Source organism: Pecten maximus, chromosome 7 (assembly GCF_902652985.1).
Source record: "Pecten maximus chromosome 7, xPecMax1.1, whole genome shotgun sequence".
Classification (NCBI taxonomy): Eukaryota; Metazoa; Mollusca; class Bivalvia; order Pectinida; family Pectinidae; genus Pecten; species Pecten maximus.
In genome coordinates this window covers 39,749,284-39,773,402 of record NC_047021.1, presented here as the reverse complement: position 1 = coordinate 39,773,402, position 24,119 = coordinate 39,749,284, and the positions used below count along the sequence as shown (strand labels likewise).

At 36.3% G+C, this 24,119-nt stretch overlaps 2 protein-coding genes across 2 annotated transcripts in view; one reads left to right on the top strand and one right to left on the bottom strand.

Annotated features, from left to right (window-relative positions):
• Window positions 1-24,119, bottom strand: part of LOC117330819 (synapsin-like) — a 180,064-nt gene that overhangs the window by 104,662 nt on the left and 51,283 nt on the right. Inside the window, exons 2-3 of the mRNA XM_033889330.1 lie at window positions 22,335-22,732; window positions 5,919-6,349 (exon numbers count right to left, since the gene is read on the bottom strand). Of these exons, the coding sequence (XP_033745221.1) occupies window positions 5,919-6,151 (233 nt within the window). The 5' untranslated portion in view covers window positions 6,152-6,349; window positions 22,335-22,732. The remainder of the gene's footprint in view (window positions 1-5,918; window positions 6,350-22,334; window positions 22,733-24,119) is intronic.
• Window positions 800-3,450, top strand: LOC117330820. Its single transcript, XM_033889331.1, has 2 exons — window positions 800-911; window positions 1,353-3,450. Exon 2 carries the CDS (start codon window positions 1,359-1,361, stop codon window positions 2,652-2,654), a length of 1,296 nt encoding a protein of 431 aa, XP_033745222.1. The 5' UTR covers window positions 800-911; window positions 1,353-1,358; the 3' UTR covers window positions 2,655-3,450.

Below are 24,119 nucleotides of genomic sequence, written 5' to 3'. Positions count from 1 at the left end.
CTCCTACCCTTATCCAATTTTAAACTGCAGTTAGTTTTATGTTACTTCTTCTTCTAGGTTATAGGCTCTATAACCGAGATTGGATTAATATCAGGCATATAGGTCTTCTAGAACTGCAGAAAAACGTATTTGACCCATGTGACCTTGAAAACTGGTCAAGGTCATTTAAATGAGGGCACTTCAAAGCAGGTATTGGGGACGTAATTATAAGAGTGGGGAAAATTTGCATTATAAGGAAGATGGTCAGAAACACTACCATATTTATCAAGTAATAAGCCTGGTATCATCCGAGACCAATATAAATCTATGGGGTGTCCTATATCTAAGATCACAACACATCGGGAAGCAATACTTCCTCATGTAGACTCTGTGATCACTGGTGTCGGGAAACAAAGAAAAGTGTTTATTTTCCGTGTAAGTCCCCTTTTCCTATTAGATAGGTTGATGAAGAGACTATTCCGAGGGCACACTTGTACTGGGTTGTACATGTCTGCGTACTTGTAATGACTTAAGTAACACATTCAAGTGGGTTTTTTTTTTGTGTTTTACCAGGAAATTGTCTTCAGCTGTTAATCTGCAAACAAGAAAATCCCAATTTATCATTAGGTTCGTTAAGTTGATGTAGCATTTAAAGCTGACATTGACCTTCGTAACTTGATGGGGATGCAATAGTGCGATACCTTATAAGGACCCTGGTTACTTCTAACTCTCCTATAGACACTTAAACATAATGTATGCAAAATTCACACGAAAAATTCGCAGGGATTTCGCAGTTTATCAGCCTATAGGTCTCGGAGGTGTCAATACAAACATTTCTGTGTCTCAGTCACGATCAAACCGCAAGAGTCACGGATCAAATTAAAACTGATGTGGTCTGGGAGAGTTAAATATACCTAGATAAATGTAGCCAGGTAAGTTATCATCAGGTGTCAAATATTTAAACATGCCTTATTTTTTAAGCTACTGATTTCACGTTTAAAATCTATTTCTGAGGATCGTTTTTCCTCCTTTTAAGATTTTTTGGATATCAGTGTAAAAATTCAAAATATGTTAATCAAATACAGGACTTTTCCTTAGGGCTTTTTGGGAGCCGTTAACGGGCAATATTCCCAATTGGAATTATTTTATTTTAAAGCCAAATTCCAAAAACTTGCAGTTAACTCCTGAAAAAATCTTTCCCAATTCACCAATTTTCTTTCCGAAATGAGACAAAAAGGCCTCATCCCAAACCAGTGAGAAAAAGCCCTGTAATATTTTGAGAAATACATGTATACTATTGATAATTTACTTTGTTCCGCTGGTGAAATAGTTTAGGAACATCTTGTTAAAGACTAGAGATCTATTTCTTTTAGATCACTATGATGAATTCCATGGAGAGCGAGCAGACGTCTGTGCTTCTGTCCAAATACCTGGAGAAGAAGTACACTGGGACAGAGGAGGCCATCAACATCAAGAGGAAGGCAATAATCTTAACTGAAAGTTTGATAAATTCTGATTTTAATGATCACATTGACACTGGAAGTTACGGGGAAGGATGTTATCAAAAGGGTTCAGATATGGACAAAATGAATGTAGACAAGACAGTAGCAGTAATGTACCCCGATCAGTGTATTCCTCAACACCTGGTACACAAAACCATTCTGTACATTCGAAAGGCAGACTGTCGCCCTGGCTATGTCAATTTAGAGATAGATCAACTATTTTTTAAACACTCATTTGACAAATATTTTTCCAATTCACTAGTTCAAATTGGAAATTCATTGTTCATTTCCAGTGATATGTACAGGGAGGAATGGGTCAGTTTCTATACAACCATCCCTGGTATAAAATGTGAATCCAATGGACCCAGTAGCGCATTTACAGGTATGGAGGATAAAGATATAGTTCATTGTTTTCAGTGTAACAGTTGGCCAAAGGAAGCAAATGAATGGATTACTCGCACACGTCTGTATGGATGGCCACATCAAACACTGATAGACAAAACAGTAAGCAACGGATTTCATGTTGTCCCAGTTGGCGATAAATGTTCGGAAGATACATTTCTACAATGGAGAATCTCATTTGCAGTTGCCGAAAGGTCTTTGGTTCATTCCTTTAGCAACATCCAAGTCAAAGTGTACACACTGTTGAAATATTTCTTAAAACAAATAAAGGAGACATTGAAAGAATCTATTGGGGACGATGACATCTTGTGCTCCTACTTCTTAAAAACAATCCTGTTTCATGCAATAGAGAATTCCAGCCACACATTCTGGCAAGAGAAAAACCTTTTTGATTGTTTTTGGTTTTGCTTCAACATTCTGATTGCGTGTGTCAGGGCAGGATTCTGTCCCCATTACTTCATCCCAGCAAACAACTTGTTCCAGAGGAAAGTTCATGGACAGAATCAACAAATACTACTGGGCATTTTGGACAACTACTGTCAGATGAAATGGATGTGCCTCTCGGTAGGAAACTTCATCAAACCTTCAATTTGGGAGGATCTGTGTGACACCTCTGTTCAGGCAAATCTTGTTTCCGCAACAAATTTACAACAAAATATCCTGGATCATGACAAGGGTGACTCTTGTTGCTTTGTCATTGAGATCTCCACTCAAACAAGAGCAGGTCAGCAAGGCATTGCACTTGTTATCGACATCAAAGACAAATTTTGAAGAAGTTTTCACATATTACAGTGCGATAGACAGCATCCGATGTCTTGCATCAGAACTGATCTCTAAAGATCTACCGGAAGCTCCAGGCAACAAGACAAGGTACCGGAGACTGCGGAGATGTAAATACTGGATGACCCCCAATGTTGTCATGGGAACAGAAGTGTTGCATTTGGCAACTTTTCATTTTCTAACTGGAAATTTCTGTAAATGCTTAGAGATGAGCAGAGGAGTAATGAAACTAGCATCCTACTACTCACAGGACAACCTACTTCATCCAGAACTATGTATATTGCAAAGACAGCTGCAGAATCATCAACCACATGGCTGTATGATGGACAGACTCCAGAAAATGTACATGTATCCCATTTATTTTCGTCAAGAGGATATCCATCTTCCTCATCTTAGTTTAGAACTAAATCATGAATTTATATTTATCTCCCCCCTACCATATGTCCTGTTTCTGAACTTTCTGTGTTGCCACAAGCTTAGAGACACCAGAGGACGGGATGAAGCATTACAGGACCTGATGAAGATTCAGTATCATGGGAAACAAGGGGGACACATATTCTGGATAGTTCACACACTTCTGGGAATTTGTTACCAAACACTTGGGGACAACGACAGGGCCATCAGGGCTTACTGGGAGTCAGCACAATCAAAGGGTGACTTCCATGATTGGAATCCTGCCATTGACAGGATAGCCGTGGTGTATCTATGTATGTATGTCTCACAGAGGTCTGACAGAGGATAGCTGTGGTGTATCTATGTATGTATGTCTCACAGAGGTCTGACAGAGGATAGCTGTGGTGTATCTATGTATGTCTCACAGAGGTCTGACAGAGGATAGCCGTGGTGTATCTATGTATGTATGTCTCACAGAGGTCTGACAGAGGATAGCCGTGGTGTATCTATGTATGTATGTCTCACAGAGGTCTGACAGAGGATAGCTGTGGTGTATCTATGTATGTATGTCTCACAGAGGTCTGACAGAGGATAGCTGTGGTGTATCTATGTATGTCTCACAGCGGTCTGACAGTGGATGGCTGTGGTGTATCTATGTATGTCTCATAGAGGTCTGACAGAGGATAGCTGTGGTGTATCTATGTATGTCTCACAGAGGTCTAACAGAGGATAGCCGTGGTGTATCTATGTATGCATGTCTCACAGAGGTCTGACAGAGGATGGCTGTGGTGTATCTATGTATGTATGTCTCACAGAGGTCTGACAGTGGATAGCTGTGGTGTATCTATGTATGTCTCACAGAGGTCTGACAGAGGAAAGCTGTGGTGTATCTATATATGTATGTCTCACAGAGGTCTGACAGAGATTAGCCATGGTGTATCTATGTATGTATGTCTCACAGAGGTAATTTCTGTTTCTATCACTTCTAAATAACACTCATATATATAACAGACATTATTGAGATTTAGCAGTAGGTCAATTTGACATAACCATAATAAAATGCAATTTATAATTAATGAATATTTATTGAATGAATAGAAATGTGTGAGTGTTAAATTGATTATATATGATATATTTGCATTGTTATAAATTTGAAGAAAAAAAAGTTACAAAAAAAAAAGAAACAAAGATGGATGTGTCTGAGGATCTAAAAATGAAAAATATGAAAGGATATGGAATCAAAGGGCATGGAAATTGAACAAGAAAGGACATGATTTGGAATCCCTCCTGATACACCTTCTTACAAGGAGCTCTAACTACAGGGGCACGCTGCTGACAGGCTTTCAAATAATTTAGCAAGGCTGACACCACTGGGATATGCTGCTTTTCAATGATGAGGTGGTTGATTTCACAGATGTCTACACAAAATATGCAATGTTGTTGAGAAATGGTGTCACACCTGACAGACTAATATGCTACTCAGCTGACACGAGATTTATCGTTTTCTTGAAGAAAGTGAAAATATTGTTAAATAGTTACCAATCTGATGTTAATTGATTAAATGCATATATTTATGAATGATTAATTCTGGATTAGCACAAAAAATAAATTTTGATGCTTAATCTTTCCAACAGCTTTTTCACATTTTTTTGTTTGTTTAAGAGTGACCTATTGTCATTGTGTATTGTCCATCATCTGTAAAATAATCTTATTTCAAACTTCTTTTCAAGTTCTACCAGTGGAGTTTTGCTCAAACTTGCCTTGAATGACCCTGATATACTCCTGACCATTTTTTGGTCGCCATCTTGAACAACTTTTCAGTTCAACTGATCATGATAGCATTGAGGTGAAAATCGAAGGAAAATCACGCAATTGAAGACAATAAAATCGAACATAATGATGAGTTAAAATCTCTTCATAATTTCTTTCATTTCTTTCAAAATAATTGTGATCAAAAACATTATAGTCATATTTCTTTCTATAGAGTGTACAATGTGTTATTACAGTGGTAAGGAATTGATTCACAAACCATGATCGATCATTGTTTTACCAAAGAGATCATGATCTTAACAATAACTTGCACTGGTGATTCTATGTCGAAATGATCTTTGCACCATTTTCAACACTTTTCTTCTCTTTCCTCTTAACCAAGTTTTCTGATGACAAGTTGATACAGTATGACTGTACTTTTAATGCCAATACCCAACTAGGGACAAAGAAGAACACTTAACATTTTATTTTCGAAAGATCCATAAAAAAAGCGATAACTATCAACTTCAATTATCAAAATCCAAGATGACTGCCATTTTTGCCCTAATTAATCTCAAGACTGGACATTAGGAACCAAGAAAAGCCATTCAACCTACATGTGAAATTTGAACAAGATTTTCATGGAAGTTGATGTGTCGCCTATACAGAAATTTTGGTTATTTTGAGAGTTATTGCACAGAAACAGATTTTCTATTTATAGTAGCAGTGACCTTGATCTTTGACATTTGGACCAGAAAAAATTTATTCCATCCAAGTACTTGTGGTAAGGATAAACTGCATGAAAATTTAGTCTGATGGTCCCAAAGGAATTGAGTTATCACAAGGAAACAGATTTTTCTATTTTTAGTAACAATGACCTTGACCTTTGTCCTTTGGACCTGAAAAGCAATCAGTAAGGAAGATGTGCATGAAGTTAAAGTTTGATTGGCCCAAGGGAATTTTAGTTATCTCATGGAAACTAATTTTCCATTTTAAGTAACAGTGACCTTGACCTTTGACATTCGGACCTGAAAAGCAATCCCAAGCAAGCACTTTAAGTAAGAAAGATTACTATAAGTAAAATAAGTAAGTAAGTCCATTATATATACATACCAGTCTGTGTGATGATCGTCAATGACGAGGAGTGTTTTACACCGGTCCTTATTGTACGCTGGTTTGTTGTTTCCCGCTGGTACCCGAGGGATTCCCGCCCCCGACATGGACTTTGACGGGGAGTTTGGGGCACTAGGGGATGGCCCCTTTTTGAAAGTGAGTATACTAGAGTTTTCATCTCTAAGTTCTCCCTGCAAGTCCCCAGAACTAAATCTCCGTCGTAGGAAATTCATACCACAGGAAAAGTTGTCTTTGAAAAACAGTGACAACGAAATTTTGAGAACTTAAAAAGGCACTATACACAAAGTCTCTTCTGTGATTGGTGGATTGTAGAGCGTAATCCGGACACAGTGATTGGTTGTAGAATCCAGGAAATGAGGTAAGAAATTCCGGGTGTTTTGTCCAAGCCAACTTCTCCACATGAGCCGTTACTGTAAGCAGAGAAAAGATGACATATTAACAGTGAATATTACAGTATAAAAACAGAGCGAAGCATGAATGATATGAACACCATGCATTCATGAGGTGTGAAAAATAGGGAAATGGATAAATAATAAGTGTCGAACATTTGTCTGTGCAATGGATGAACAATGTGACCAAGTGACCTTGACCTTGGGTCAGTAGACTCCTTGCTTAATTCTGACCAACTTGTCTTCTTCATGTCATAACAAAATGTTTATCAGTGAAAAGATGCAAAACCTACAATAAAGGCTACTCATAAACACTGTCATCTACCAATCAGCCTACTCATAAATACCATCATCTACCAATTAGCCTACTCATAAATACCATCATCTACCAATTAGCCTACTCATAAATACCATCATTTAGCCTACTCATAAATACCATCATTTAGCCTACTCATAAATACCATCATCTACCAATTAGCCTACTCATAAATACCATCATCTACCAATTAGCCTACTCATAAATACCATCATCTACTAATTAGCCTACTCATAAACACTGTCACCGGCCAATTAGCCTACTCCTAAACACTGTCACCGACCAATCAGCCTACTCATAAACTGTCACCGACCAATCAGCCTACTCATAAACTGTCACCGACCAATCAGCCTACTCATAAACTGTCACCGACCAATCAGCCTACTCATAAACTGTCACCGACCAATCAGCCTACTCATAAACTGTCACCTACCAATCAGCCTACTCATAAGTCCTGTCACCTACCAATTAGCCTACTCATAAACTGTCACCTACCAATCAGCCTACTCATAAGTCCTGTCACCTACCAATTAGCCTATTCATAAATACCATCATCAACCATTTAGCCTACCCATAGATACTGTCACCTACCGTTTAGCCTACTCATAAACTGTTACCGACCAATCAGCCTACTCATAAACTGTCACCTACCAATTAGCCTACCCATAAATACGGCCATCTACCATTTAGCCTATATTCATATAACTACCATCATTTAGCCTACTCATAAATACCATCATTTAGCCTACTCATAAATACCACTATCTACCATTTAGCCTACTTATAAACACTGTCACCAACCATTTAGCCTACTCATAAATACCATCATCAATAATTTAGCCTACTCATAAATACTGTCATCTTCCATTTAGCATATATATAGCTACTCATAAATACTGCCATCTACCATTTAGCCTACTCATGAATACAATATCATCCAACTGATGAATACCATCACCTAATGACCCTTCATCCTTCCTATATCTATGGACTATTTAGCCTATATACCATATGATAAACTTGATATAAATACATCCTATAAAATATCAAGCCTGAGGAAAATGTATGTGTGATAAACAACTTCAGAATCATTTACACAATATTGGTATTAATTTTCCAATTGAAAAAAATTAACAGATGAAATCCACTATGGTAAGTTGACAATGATCTGACAATAATTGATATATGGCCGGTTATTCAAGTTTACTCCTTCCTCATCTGACGGGAGTAAACCACACGCTGAGCACATAAAACACACATCAGCGATGGATTACGAGAAGGAAACTGACAATTATCTCAGGAAAATGATCACCAATATCATGATCGACATTTCTTAAATGGCACCAAGACTGACAAATAAAATCTCCAAGTGTCAGATTTTCTCCAGATATTCTAAATACGTTGATTCAGGATGGCATTCTCAATCAGGAACCAGCAAAGTTAAATTACATGGTTGTAACAAATTTACTTCCTCTTAACACAAATGAAATTCTTAATCTCCCTTTATACATCTTTAAAGAATTCATGCAGTCACACGAAGAAAGGGCTAATTGGGCCCGTATAGCTCACCTGCTAATACACTAATATCAATGAACTTAATTGATATTAATTAAATTCATTAAAATTGCAGCTTTATTCGCGCAGATTTACAGCTGATCTAGATCAATGTTATTAATGTGGATGCTAAGCTAATACCATTTCAATCTAATATGAAAATTAAGGTCAAGTTTTTTCATACATGTATAATTAAATTTTCTTTGTTTTCATGGTAAATACTCAAATGTGTTTGATCGAAAAATACTTTTCATTCTATGAAAGAAATTCCGAGAATGGCGCGAAAAATGTGACGTCACAATACGACGTTGCGTATTGATTTGAGAAAAAGAATCACATTTAAAACCAGTAAAATTGTACATAAAACATGTTTTAAATCAGAAAATCACTTTCAATAATTAATTATAAGCGTTGATGTCAATTATTTTTTAGTTTCATCGGGGTATGAAACAAATTTTGTTTGCAAACTTCTGTAAGAATCCGCTTTGCGGATTCATACAGTTTGCAAACAAAATTTGTTTCATACCCCGATGAAACTAAAAAAAAAATGACATCAATGCTTAAATGAAAATTAAGATCAAGTTTTTTCATACATGTGTGATAAAGTTTTGTAGCCATTCATCGCTGCATGCTACTGGCCCAATTTCATCACTCTTAAGGACTCTTAGTTACTGACAAGACATATAAAATGCTTTAAAAAGTAGGTCAAGGTCATTTATGTGAACAAACTTGGTATCCCTTTATCAAAAGCATGCTACTGACCAAATATGACCCTAGGCCTCTTAGTGATTAGTTGTTTAAGGGGAAATGTTTATGTCAGACGGATAGATATGGGAAACAGACTGATGAGATACAGGTACCAAGATATAAGCATTAGGTAAGCTAAAAAGTATATACATGTATGCCAACTATACAGTGAAAAATCCTATTGTATTGCACTGATTTATGGTTAATATAAATATCTTAATAATTTCAAAGGACTTATATTTGAAGAAATTTACCATATGTGACTTCAGCTACAATACAACTACCTTAAGACTGGCCTAACCTTGTACAGATTGGTTTATTTAGTTTAACGTCCTATTGACAGCAAGGGTCATTTAAGGACGTGCCAGATTTTGGAGGTCGAGGAAAGCCGGAGTACCTAGAAAAAAAACACCAGCCTATGGTCAGTATCACGCAACAGTCCCACGTGGGTTTCGAACTCGCAGCCCAGAGGTGGAGGACTAGTGATAAAGTGTCGGAACACCTGAACCACTCGGCCACCACGGCCCCCGACCAAGCTATTAACCCAAACACCAGACAAGATTTGTTGATAAACATATAAGCCAGTATAAGTAAGTTTAACTAACCTAACCTGAACTGTCCACAATAACTACAAAACAGACTCAGCTTGTAACTCTGTTGACTGGTGAAATGGAATCCTTGATCTAATATATAAAGGCAGTACCATATATCCTTGATTTGATTAAGAAGCGTTACAGCTGTAGCATCAGATGCTGTGCGGAGTGCCACCATGAACAATTTCCAATCTTCTGCCACTGTTATCTATGTCACTGTAGAGGTGATAAAGGTTATGTATCCACAGGAATTCAAACGTGTCAAAACCTACACGATATAATCTCGACCCAAGGTCCCTATAGGCTAGACACAACCCGAGTATGCAGTACTGGTTTTTTTGGTGTTTTTTTTTTACCTGGGTATTGTTTAATGCCCTATCAACATCTACACAGTACTTTTTACCTGGGTATTGTTTAATGCCCTATCAACATCTACACAGTACTTTTTACCTGGGTATTGTTTAATGCCCTATCAACATCTACACAGTACTTTTTAACTTTCTTCAGTACTACGGCTCAGGTACTTTTAACATAACTTATTTTTTATGGTTCAAACTTTTAAAATATTACAAAGAAATAATGATGCAAAAATGATGTAATTTGTTCATTGATATTACAAAATGGGCTTTAATATTTTCAATTAACTTTATTTTCACCATTTTTTCTTCAATTTTTAATCTATCCTCAAAAATAGCAATTAAAAGGACCTCAATAATCATCAGCTCTTGCACCCTTTTAGCTAAGCACTACAAAACCACCCTCACTTTCCACCTATTTATTACCCAATAGGAGAAATAAAGCCTTAAGAAAATTCACAAAAAAGAAATAAATTACTTTTAAATGCTCGACCTCGCACCTCAAAGACAATTAAGAAAAATTTGGGCAAAGAATTAATGGGAAAACAAATGATGCTCAATAAATAATATCCTTTTCATTATGCAAATCCAAAGCATGCCTTGAAAGGAAGGATGCCATCATAAGTTGATAACACAAGAATTTTTTCTGATAAAAGCAGCTGGTTTTGATAATAAATTGGTTAATAAACTATAAATTATCAACTAATGAACATTTGTCTGGGTCAGAGGTAATATTAGGTAATCATTCTGCAATAACAAATATAGTCTGTTCCAGAAAACAGGCTCATGTTTCATCAATATTAATTAACTTAGGTAATTAAATATTCTGTAACATGAATTTTCCCACTGAAAAGCAGCATTGGTTTTAAGGCAAGTTCCTTGATTAATTTTTTTCCCTTAATCCATTAATGCAGTTTTGTTGTGGTGTTACTAAAGAGTTACTGTGATGTTACTATGATCTTACTATGATGTTACTAGGTGTTACTATGGTGTAACTATGGAGTTACTAATATGGTGTTATTATAGTGTTACTATGATATTATGGTGCTAATATACTGTTACTACTATGGTATTGATAGGTGTTTCTAGGTGTTACTACTATGGTATTACTCTTGTGTTACTATACTGTTACTATGATGTTACTATGGTGTAACTATGATGTTTCTAGGTGTTACTAAGGTGTAACTATGATGTTACACAATATCTCATGATCAGTTCCTGATTTATAGTTTCTGACAGATATGGGAGTTTTTTTAATGACATGCTCAGAGACCAAAATAAATTTTAACATTGAATTCAACATTATGGTACGATATAACCTGATGGATTACACTGTAACAAGGCTACATCCAAATTAATCTACCGTCTCATGATTGTCGTAACAGTAATGTCAGGGTCAATCAGAGATAATTTATATACAACAAACACATGGAAACAGTTTACCTGTTTATTACTTGCTAGTTCATAAGATTCATGCACATTATTATAAAAACATATTTGGCGTATCAGGGGCTACTCACTCCAAAACAAATCCCACTTACAAATATAAACTTATAAAACAATACCTTACTAAAAACTAATAACAATACCAAGCAAGACTCTGCCGAACTCCAGAGAGGCTTAGTAAGATTATACCTTAACTAAGTTACAATGAAAATAGAGTAGATACTCTTGAGCGTTTCAAGAGCAGAAAGAACTCTTAAGCGTTTTAAGAGAAGATACTCTTGAGCGATTCAAGAGACAAGATCTTGAGCGATTCAAGAAGGAAAGATAGAAATAATTACATATACTACACACATATAATAACTAAATACTTAAAATAATACCACTAAAGTATTGGGGGTAAATTCCCCAAGGAATGAAGCCCAAAATTGAGCTCAGAGTAATAAATGATTACTGTAATGATTACTGTAATGATTACTGTAAATTACTGTGAGTGAGAGCCCCCAATACTTAATTAGGTAAAGAAGACATGTGGTTTTGTGCACGGGAAATAGTAGCCGGGTCAGTACGTATATAACGTATGAAACAATTTGAAGACCAGCGACCAAGAGTTTGGATAATATGATCTTCCACACCAGCAGCTGCAGCTGAGGTAGCAGCCCCAATGCGAAATGAATGTCCATTAAATGCTTCGCTATTAACACCTATGCGTGAAAGAGTTTCCTTAAGATAGGCAATAAAAGTATGGCGCATTAAAGGAGTAACATCTCGATCTGAATTATAATCAACGAAAAGGGGAGAAGACGAAGTAGCTCCTTGTGAATAACGAAGGTGCAAATACTTTTGCATCGTAGACACTGGAGTAAAAACACTGTTTTCAAAAATTTTTAAAATGACTCCCTTTCCAAATGGATCTGTTTTAGAAGAACGTAGGCACAAATGGAAAATAGAATGGTCTGGTGATATGGTGACATCCCCAACACGAATGAAGTTAGCTTCACCAACAGTCTTACAAGTGAACTCACCACATCGCATAAAACCGTAAAAGGCAGTTTTGAATGCACACTGAAGCATAAGGTCAGTAAAAGGGGCAAACATACCACTTTTGCCCTTCAAAGCGGCACACATTTTGTACAACACATCACAAGTTATAGGAAGGCGTTTGGTTGAAAGAAACACATTTGATTTCTTAATAGCACGAAGAATATATGACAAGCGCAAAGTGCCGGCTAAGGGATCCCCTAAACTATGTCGAATGTAATGAAAACGTACACCAGAAAGGTATAACTTAATTGTATCGAATTTAAGTCGTAACTGTTTGTTACAATGCGTGACAAAAAGGATGAGAATGTCTTCAGTAATGTGGGGCAGGTGTCCTACTGGACAGCTGATACCTTGCATGAACATGAATGTCAAGAAACACTGAAGTCCTGATTTGTACGAAGCTAAAGTTCCTGGACTCAAGGCCTTGTTCCATAAATGGTCAACTTCACCATTCAGCTCATCATTAAAGATGACATGGGGAGGCAAGGAATCGGGAAGACGTCTGACTGGGGCGCCAGTTGACGAAAACGCACCATCTGAAAACGAGAAATGGCATCAGCAATGTTATTCTCTTTCCCAGGAATATGCACCGCATGCACAACAAAGTTGTTTACAGCTGAATGGAATGTTAATTTCCGCATGAGTTTCATAATGCTTTTAACTTTTGAGCGTCCCTTAGAGATTATTTCGACAGTCGCTAAGTTATCACAATGAAATAAGATACGTTTCTCATGCCACTGGTGACCCCATAGAACACAAGCCATTACAATGGGGTAAAGTTCGAAAAGGGCCATGGACGGCTCAAGTTCCTTAAGACCAGGAGGGAAAATGCCTTGAAACCACTTGGTGCCAAAAATGCCCCCAAACGCATCTGGAGTAGCGTCAGTGTATAGGTGTAAATTAGCAGCTGTAGTGATATGGTCGTCTAAGAAAAAAGAAACACCGTTCCAATTTTTTAAGAAAACAGACCACATGTGCAGATCAGCTCGACACTCCTCTGTAAGCTTGATATGGTGGTGTAATTCGCGTACGGTGGTAGATAATGATATCAAATGGGAAACGAACGTCCGTCCTGGTTTGATGCACCGACTTGCAAAGTTCATGTGACCCAGTAAACTTAAGAGTTCTTTTTTTGTACACGACTTCCGGTTTAGAAAAGTATCTAATATTGAGGAAATCCGCTCGATTTTCTCTAACGGAAGCCGAGCTTCACGATTTCGAGAGTCTAAGTATACCCCTAAATATTCCAGCATAACACAAGGTCCCACCGTTTTATGGGCTCCTAAAGGAATGCTAAGATTGGCAAATACAGAGAGGAAACGTTCCATAGTAGCCATAGCGTTGACTTCCGTAGGTTCTATAACTAAAAAGTCATCTAGAAGGTGTAAAATGTTGGAGATATTGTAGTTAGTCCTAGCAATCCAGCAGACCGCTCGTGATAAGTTATCAAACAACTTAGGACTCGAACGACTTCCAAAGACAAGTCTAGTGAAAAAATAAAATTTGTTTTCCCACTGAATGCCATGATACGACCAAAACACGGGTTTGATAGGCAACAACTTAAAAGCGTCTGTTATGTCCGTTTTCATTAACCATGCATCTTTTCCACATTGTTTGATGAGACGGATAGCATCGTCAATAGTAACATACTTCAAGGAGCAGGTGACCTTGTCAATCAGACTGTTAAGGCTGGGATTGGAAGCGTCTTGGTGAGGAGCTGATAAGTCAACAATCAGACGCTTCTTCTTGGAGTACTTGTGCTCCGCTAAGCCGATGGGATTGATACGGTATTTGGTGAAAGGTATGGAGTCGAATGGACCAAGCAGATAGCCTTTCTGAAGTTCTTTGGAAATTAAATCTGTCACACACTGTGGGTCATTCGTAGCTGACTTCAAATTTTTACAGATGATTGAGTTGACAGGCAAGTCTTGAAACCCTGTGTCAAAGCCATATTTTAAACCTTCCAATAGGAATTTAACAAAGGCACGGTCAGGATGATTTCTGAGTTCAAATTGAAGAGCCCCAACATTAATAGGTGTAGTAGCTGAAAACGACTGATTTGACGTAGAAACTACTTCTTCTTCGCATGAGGCCTTGTTTCCTCTAAAGGGCAGGCTGACTTTGAGTGACCTCCCTTACACGACAAACAAACATGGAGGAAAAAACAAGAAGGTATGTTGCATCCGTGAACACTATTGAAATTATTACAAATTTCACGACCCTCATGATAGACTTTGGGACGACCTTTTAAGTCTGTGGTTGGTGTCCCCTGACTATGTGAGGATTTAGCCTTGTTGTTTTTGGGTACATTCCCGGATGGTTGTCGTCTATCACGCATAACTGGGCAAAATCCTGTGGAATGTAAGGTACTCTCGCAGTTCTCACAAGAAATGGGCTTGTGATTAGCAAAAATGTTACAAAATAGTATGTTGTCACGGATAGACCAGTCAATGGGTATGTTGTTGTATCGCAGTTGAGCTGCTGCCCTTAACGAAAACTGTCTGTGGTAATCATAGAATCCTGTCGTATATCGGATACCCATATCAACTATGTCACGCTCATATATGTCGAGCTCGATCCTTCTGGAAGGGTGAGCTGAGCACATGACCTGCTTGTAGACACCAAACGCTAAAATGAATTCGCTCAAGGTCAGAATTCTGTTGAGACGAGCATCAGGCTTCTCAGACTGGCAATTGGGGTCGCTTTGGCCATTGAAATATGGTATTAAAAGAGCCGCCAGATTGACGTCTCTGCCAGAAATAATTTGCTGTCGTAAAGCTGGTGAAATAGTCTCAACTAGCGGTATAGATTCAGAAGCGAACCCAAAACGTGTACGTTTAGAAAAGGTCTCACCTTGAGAACTAGTTTCGTCGCTCAGTCTCCTATATGCTGTTTCCAAAGTAAAGTTTCTCTCTGTTAGAGAAGAGGGTGTCGTAGACGGTATATGTGATATAGGATCACGAAGAGATACCAGCTGACTCTCACTTCCTGCTGCTGCCGATGGAGCAAAACTTGTCCTCTCGCGCACTAAATTTAACTCTGGCAAGGTTCTTTGAGGGATAGGCGAAGAACTATTGGTTTCTGCGACACTATGAGTTGATACCCGTTGTTCCAAACGCAAATAACTTTCTTGTAAAGTAGTCACACTGTCTGCCAGACTTGACACAATATCCACTAGGCGATCGGTATTGACAACTTCATGGGCGCCGCCATCTTGCCCTGTGGAATTATGGGATCGCGCACTAGTGCTTTGCACACGACTCTCGGGTCTCGAGCGACCGTCTTTCAATTTCTTAGCCAAAACTAAACGTTTGTCACTAGATTTGAACGAAATTCCCAAAGTCTTAAGTTCCTCTCGTAGACGAGAAATGGTCCAGTTTTCTACCATTTCCGGGTCATAAGGCACGGCTCTTGCAGTTCTTCGTTTAGGCCCCATAATGGAAAATTTGGCGTCCGAGATGGAGAAGCACACAATGCATACAAATGTAAACAAAAACGTTCCAGGCGAGGAATTCGCCTATGTACGCATGTATTAAAGTGAGTCAGAAACGTAAAAGTACGTAGGAGGTATGATACGAATACATGATGAAGAACAGTTTAAACATACCCTCTAGCCGAGCCAAGTAGAATAAACGCACGTGAGCTCCGTAATCGTATAGGCTAGCTCACAGAACTAGACACACAAATCGGTCCTACGAAAATCTTTGAAGGGAAGGCACACAGTTCAAATCTGTTCCGTAAGTTGATCTACGTAGAAGGAGTATTGTATATCCTCAGTTGTTTTTGAGTCCGAAAAGTTAAATGAATAATGTGTTCCTTAGATTGAAAGAATAACGTGAAAACAAGTGCCCATATGCATACATCCGCCAAAATTCTCAGAATGGAGGCTTAGGGGGCATAGCTAATAGATGTACCCCTCTAGGGGGAATTGTTGATTGGTCAATAATGACTTCATCTAATTAGCATATAAACACTGAGAGCCCTTGGATACAAAATTACCATAAAAAAAATAAACAACATGCTACAACTACGGAACAATATCTAGAACCCACATAACTTAATACACATCTTAAAAATACATAACTACATAAAATATGTTAGCAGAGGAAAAAACATATTGCTGTATATAAACTATAATTTAACATTAAAATGTCAAATTATCATTTAAAAGTGTGTATGGCTTCACAGACATGGGAATCTGCCATTGAAATCAAATGCACAAACATCTATTACTGAGAGTAATCAAATATGGATATATCATTTTCAACAGTTTCAGGAACATTATCAAAAACAACCTGCATAACAGAAGATTGAAATGATCTAACTATACACCAAGTTTGATCTAAACACACAAATTTGAAGTGAAATGTTGACGCCGCTTCCGCCGTCGTCACCACAGTAAAAGTACCACAACAGCCTCATATTTGCCACTTTTCGTTGCAGGCGAGACGTAAATTGTCCTTGAAACTGCACTGTCATAATGACATGATGGAAAATATTTCAATTTGCAAGAACTTTAAGTATAGATATCAATTATTCCTGATTTTCATCTGCAAATTTTTAGTTATAAGTGTCGACCAATTAGTTAAGCTATTATGTAACCGCAGCAACCAGCCTAGGACTTTTCTGACAAAAATTCTTCTCCTTCTGTACAAAAAAGAAATTAAAAATAAAAAAGAAGTATCCTTCATTTTTCAAACAACATGACACTGCAATTGTCATTTTACAATTGGAGAATGTTGTTACAATTAGTTTCGGATCGGTTTATTAACACATTTTTTGTTTTGTGTAGCACTCAACGTCTCAGTTACCATTAGACCGAGCGGAAATTAATTTTTGTTCAGAAAACATAAATTTACGTTTTTGCTTGTCATGTTGAGCAAATTTATTATGACTTAATTTCAACAGGTCACTTTAAAACTTGGTGTGTAACAAATTTTAAAAAGCATTTACAACTTCACCACATGGTATGTATTGGTTGAAAAACAGATAATTTACTGAATAATGATTTGGTCATATATAGTACTGTATCATATTCTTCTCCTATCGCCGTTTTATAAAAACATAAATCCACACCCTATACAATGCTGTAGATATATACACACCATGGGCACACATTTATTATAGTCTTTATTGATTAGACCAAGTGAATTATCTCCCTTTGTGTAAGCTGATATTGTACCAACTGATTATACTATATTTCAGTAAAATGAAATTTACATGAGAAAGACTTGTTACACATTTCATTGTAAAATTTGAACCTATGGTGGTCCCTGTGTTAAAGTATATAGTTGTTGTATGAAATTATACCGTATTCTAATATTTTTTTCCTTTTGTGGCGGCTGTGATAGCTTAGTCGGTCGGAGCGTTGGCCTATTGTTATCTTTGGTAAAGATCCGAGGTGCATGGTTCAAGCTCACTATTTTTGGCTGCTTGTGTTTCTCGGGAAGCTGATGTAATTGTGCCTGTGAAGTGTTTGCTTGTGCAGCATGAAATTCACACAAATTTGAAGTGAAATGTTGACTGCACCCTATACAATGCTGTAGATATATACACACCATGGGCACACATTTATTATAGTCTTTATTGATTAGACCAAGTGAATTATCTCCCTTTGTGTAAGCTGATATTGTACCAACTGATTATACTATATTTCAGTAAAATGAAATTTACATGAGAAAGACTTGTTACCCATTTCATTGTAAAATTTGAACCTATGGTGGTCCCTGTGTTAAAGTATATAGTTATTATATGAAATAATACCGTATTCTAATTTTTTTTTCTTTTGTGGCGGCTGTGATAGCTTAGTCGGTCGGAGCGTTGGCCTATTGTTATCTTTGGTAAAGATCCGAGGTGCATGGTTCAAGCTCACTATTTTTGGCTGCTTGTGTTTCTCGGGAAGCTGATTTAATTGTGCCTGTGAAGTGTTTGCTTGTGCAGGGTGAAATTCACACAAATTTGAAGTGAAATGTTGACGCCACTGCCGCCGTCGTCACCACAGTAAAAGTACCACACAGCCTCATATTTGCCACTTTTCGTTGCAGGCAAGACATAAATTGTCCTTGAAACTGCACTGTCATAATGACATGATGGAAAATATTTCAATTTGCAAGAACTTTAAGTATATATAGATATCAATTATTCCTGATTTTCATCTCCAAATATTTAGTTATAAGTGTCGACCAATTAGTTAAGCTATTTATAATGTAACTGCAGCAACCATGCAGCCTAGGACTTTTCTGACAAAAAAATTCTTCTATACAAAAAAGAAATAATTTTTTTTTTTTTAAACTATTCTTCATTTTTCAAACAACATGACACTGCAATTGTCATTTTACAACTGGAGAATGTTTTTACAATTAGTTTCGGATTGGTTAATACATTTTTTTTTGTGTAGCACTCAACGTCTGTTACTATCAGACCGAGCGGAAATTAATTTTTGTTCAGAAAACATAAATTTACATTTTTGCTTGTCATGTTGAGAAAATTTATTATGACTTAATTTCAACAGGTCACTTTAAAACTTGGTGTGTAACAAATTTTAAAAAGCATTTACAGCTTCACCACATGGTATGTATTGGTTGGAAAACAGATAATTTACTGAATAATGATTTGGTCATATATAGTACTGTATCATATTCTTCTCCTATCGCCGTTTTATAAAAACATAAATCCACACCCTATACAATGTTGTAGATATATACACACCATGGGCACACATTTATTATAGTCTTTATTGATTAGACCAGGTGAATTATCTCCCTTTGTGTAACTGATATTGTGCCAAATGATTATACTATATTTCAGTAAAATGAAATTTACATGAGAAAGACTTGTTACACATTTCATTGTAAAATTTGAACCTATGTTGGTTGTGTTAAAGTATATAGTTGTTGTATGAAATTATACCGTATTCTAATTTTTTTTTCTTTTGTGGCGGCCGTGATAGCTTAGTTGGTCGGAGCGTTGGCCTATTGTTATCTTTGGTAAAGATCCGAGGTGCATGATTCAAGCTCACTACTTTTGGCTGCTTGTGTTTCTTGGAAAGCTGATGTAATTGTGCCTGTGAAGTGTTTGCTTGTGCAGCATGAAATTCACACAAATTTGAAGTGAAATGTTGACGCCGCTGCCGCCGTCGTCACCACAGTAAAAGTACCACAACAGCCTCATATCTGCCACTTTTCGTTGCAGGCGAGACATAAATTGTCCTTGAAACTGCACTGTCATAATGACATGATGGAAAATATTTCAATTTGCAAGAACTTTAAGAATATATAGATATCAATTATTCCTGATTTTCATCTCCAAATATTTAGTTATAAGTGTCGACCAATTAGTTAAGCTATTATGTAACTGCAGCAACCATGCAGCCTAGGACTTTTCTGACAAAAATTCTTCTATACAAAAAAGAAATAAATTTTTTTTTCAAAAAGCATTCTTCATTTTTCAAACAACATGACACTGCAATTGTCATTTTACAACTGGAGAATGTTTTTACAATTAGTTTCGGATTGGTTAATACATTTTTTTTTGTGTAGCACTCAACGTCTGTTACCATCCGACCAAGCGGAAATTAATTTTTGTTCAGAAAACATAAATTTACATTTTTGCTTGTCATGTTGAGAAAATTTATTATGACTTAATTTCCACAGGTCACTTTAAAACTCGGTGTGTAACAAATTTTAAAAAGCATTTACAACTTCACCACATGGTATGTATTGGTTAGAAAACAGATGATTTATTGAATAATGATTTGGTCGCTTATAGTACTGTATCATATTCTTCTCTTATCGCCGATTTATAAAAACATAAATCCACACCCTATACAATATGTTGAAGCTAATATACACACCATGGGCACACATTTATTATAGTCTTTATTGATTAGACCAAGTGAATTATCTCCCTTTGTGTAACTGATATTGTGCCAAATGATTATACTACAGTGGAACTTCGTTAACTCGAACTCGGATAACTCGAATACCCCGCTTAACTCGAAGTACCTCGCCGGTCCCGGCCGAATTCTCTCTTTATCTTAGTAAAAAAAACTCGGAAAATTCGAATTCGGATAACTCGAAAAACTCGGATAATACGAAGAAAAATTTGGTCCCAACAAAAAAAATCCTACTTGAAATGTTCGAATAACTCGAAGTATAATTTTCGTTGATCGGTGGCAAACGCCGACATTTTTTAAGAGCTAAATTCCGTTTGTAATACTGAACATATCGGCACTACTAACCTACATGCTATTATAAGTGTTTCATAAATTCATAAAAGAAATTGTCGGTTGAATCTTATAACAACAAGTCTTGGTGATAAAAAGTACTGCTTTACTTACATCAGGTAATTTCCCCAAGGCAGTCGCCGATATCAGTACACACGATAGTCAACAACTCATCTACCCGTTCGCTCAAGCGGAACTAATCTCTGACACACCGGTAGATCTACCCGGCTGATGTTTTTACAGGTGTAGAAATGACACAGTCACCGGCGCCTATTAAATCTTTAAACTGCTGAAACAATAGCGTAATTACTGCCGAGGTGTTCAGAGTACAACTGTAACGGTCAGTGCTGTCTTATTAAATCGGATAAAACGCCAACTCAGTTACAGTAACATTTTATACGCACATGCGCAGCCCAACTTCCGGTGCTAATACACATGGAAATGGCGTGGTTAACAATAAAAAGTAAGTAGGCCGATCAAACAGTATTTTATATATGTCCAATAAAAGGTAATGGTTCTGTTACGTTTTGTATGCAATCTGTGTTAAACTTAAACGGTTATTTGTTTTGACATTAATAACTTGTTATTTTGTCGAATTCCGTTTTATCGTTTACCTTTTGCAAACATGACTTGCACATCAGATCGTTATTGAAGTGACTAAGTGAAAGAAACTTTATCTTGACTGTATATCGGCAAAATTACACCAAATTACAAGTGACATAACGAAACATTACATATATATTTACATGTATTGACCAGTCTTCACACTAAACTGATGAGCGACAGAGCGAAGTTATAATGATTATATAATGTTGACAAATATTGACCAAACTTTTCACCAAAAACGATAACTCGCTTAATTCGAACACTCGGATAACTCAAAGTTTTTTCGTGGTCCCGTCGACTTCGAGTTAACGAAGTTCCACTGTATATTTCAGTAAAATGAAATTTATATGAGAAAGACTTGTTACACATTTCATTGTAAAATTTGAACCTATGTTGGTTGTGTTAAAGTATATAGTTGTTGTATGAAATTATACCGTATTCTAATTTTTTTTTCTTTTGTGGCGGCCGTGATAGCTTATTCGGTCGGAGCGTTGGCCTATTGTTATCTTTAGTAAAGATCCGAGGTGCATGGTTCAAACTCACTACGTTTGGCTGCTTGTGTTTCTCGGGAAGCTGATGTAATTGTGCCTGTGAAGTGTTTGCTTGTGCAGCATGAAATTCGGTTAATTGCAGACAATGAGTGAGCTGAGAAGTGCATGCTTTAGGCCAGTTGTTTACCCATTCAGAATATTACTAGCTAAGCTTTGCTTTTTGCACTGTACACGACAACAACAGGAATACATGAATGGAACATTGGAACCACCTCAAATAGGTAGTACATCACAATCTTTGTAATTTCACATCATTATTTTTGTATTAGATGACATCACACACTCACTGATATCATTGTCTTTGCTTTAAATGACATCACAGTTTCTGACATTATCTTTGCATTAAATCACAAAAAACACTGACCAATGTGATAATCTTGACATTAGATGATGTCACACTTCCTGACATCATTATCTTGGTATTAGATGACATCACATATTTACCAACATCATTATCTTGGTATTATATGACATCACATATTTACTGACATCATTATCTTGACATTAGATGATGTCATACAATAATTAACATGACACATTGTACTATACTATGACCAGATAGATATACAGACCTTTCAGCAATCCTTCCCTCGTCCGGTGACCAAACTGCACAGCGATAGTGTACACATATCCCTTCGACTGCTGACAAGAAATATCTGTCCAACCTGTTTTATCTCGATATTTCTTGAGTTCTTCGATTCCGTTTTACTATTGTACCGTTATTAAATCAACCTCCCTAATAGCAGCTTTTCAACATTTATTAGTCAAGAGCATTCCTGTCTCCGAAAATAACACCAGTTCTGTTACACTACAAACCAGGCATCGCAGAGCAGGTACACATGAAACGGATGTAATCCTTGTCCGGTTTCGAAACGGATGATTTAAATCCCTCTTTTAGTTTTCCAAATCTTTACTATAAGTTGCATTGGGTGAGGACCACTTTAGTGTGTACCAGCCGGCAGTTCTGAATCTGGAAATACATAAGTGAGGTATTATGGATCAATACGAACACAGCAGTGAAACAGGCTACAGAGCTAAATTCTCTTATTTTTCACAACCTAAGAACCCCCAACACTTCACCAGAGGAAACTACAGCACAAGGTAGTAGTCACAAACATTCTGATGGGCTAGATTCTCAGACTAATCAGCATTCAGTAAATATCTAAAGGCTGCAACAAATGTCAGTATTCTGTAAATATTGGATGTCCTGAAAATATTTGATGATGTAAATATGTAATGGTGTCAACATCCTGTAAATATTTCGGGGTTATAATTTTAAAATGCTGTAAATATTTCGGGGTAATGATTTTAAATGCTGTAAATATTTCGGGGTAATGATTTTAAATGCTGTAAATATTTCGGGATTATAATTTTAAAATGCTGTAAATATTACGGGATTATAGTTTTAAAATGGTGTAAATATTTCGGGATTATAATTTTAAAATGCTGTAAATATTTCGGGGTTATAATTTTAAAATGGTGTAAATATTTTGGGGTAATGATTTTAAATCCTGTAAATCTTTCGGGGTTATAATTTTAAAATGGTGTAAATATTTCGGGATTATAATTTTAAAATGCTGTAAATATTTCGGGGTTATAATTTTAAAATGGTGTAAATATTTTGGGGTAATGATTTTAAATCCTGTAAATCTTTCGGGGTTATAATTTTAAAATGGTGTAAATATTTCGGGATTACAATTTTAAAATGGTGTAAATATTTCGGGATTATAGTTTTAAAATGGTGTAAATATTTCGGGGTTATAATTTTAAAATGCTGTAAATATTTCGGGGTTGTAATTTTAAAATGCTGTAAATATTTCGGGGTTATAATTTCAAATCCTGTAAATATTTTGGGTTAATGATTTTAAATCCTGTAAATATTTTGGGTTAATGATTTTAAATCCTGTAAATATTTTGGGGTTATTATTTTAAATCCTGTAAATCTTTCGGGGTTATAATTATAAAATGCTGTAAACATTTTGGGGTTATAATTTCAAATCCTGTAAATATGTCATGATCAATGCAATTAAAATATCCTGTAAAAATGTATTATGTAAATATTCTTTAAAGATTTGATGATGCACATTATATACCTTGTAAATGAATACATGGAGATGTAATAATGTAAATATATGATAATGTAAATATCCTGTAAATATATGACTATGTAAATATCCTGTAACTATATGACTATGTAAATATCCTGTAAATATATGATAATGTATATATCCTGTAAATATATGATAATGTAAATATCTTGTAAATATATGATAATGTAAATATCCTGTAAATATATGATAATGTAAATATCTTGTAAATGTATGACTATGTAAATATCCTGTAACTATATGACTATG

What these genes read in the sequence shown, in the direction of transcription:
- LOC117330820 (XM_033889331.1), top strand. Translation starts at nt 1,359, where the DNA reads ATGATGAATTCCATGGAGAGCGAGCAGACGTCTGTGCTTCTGTCCAAA.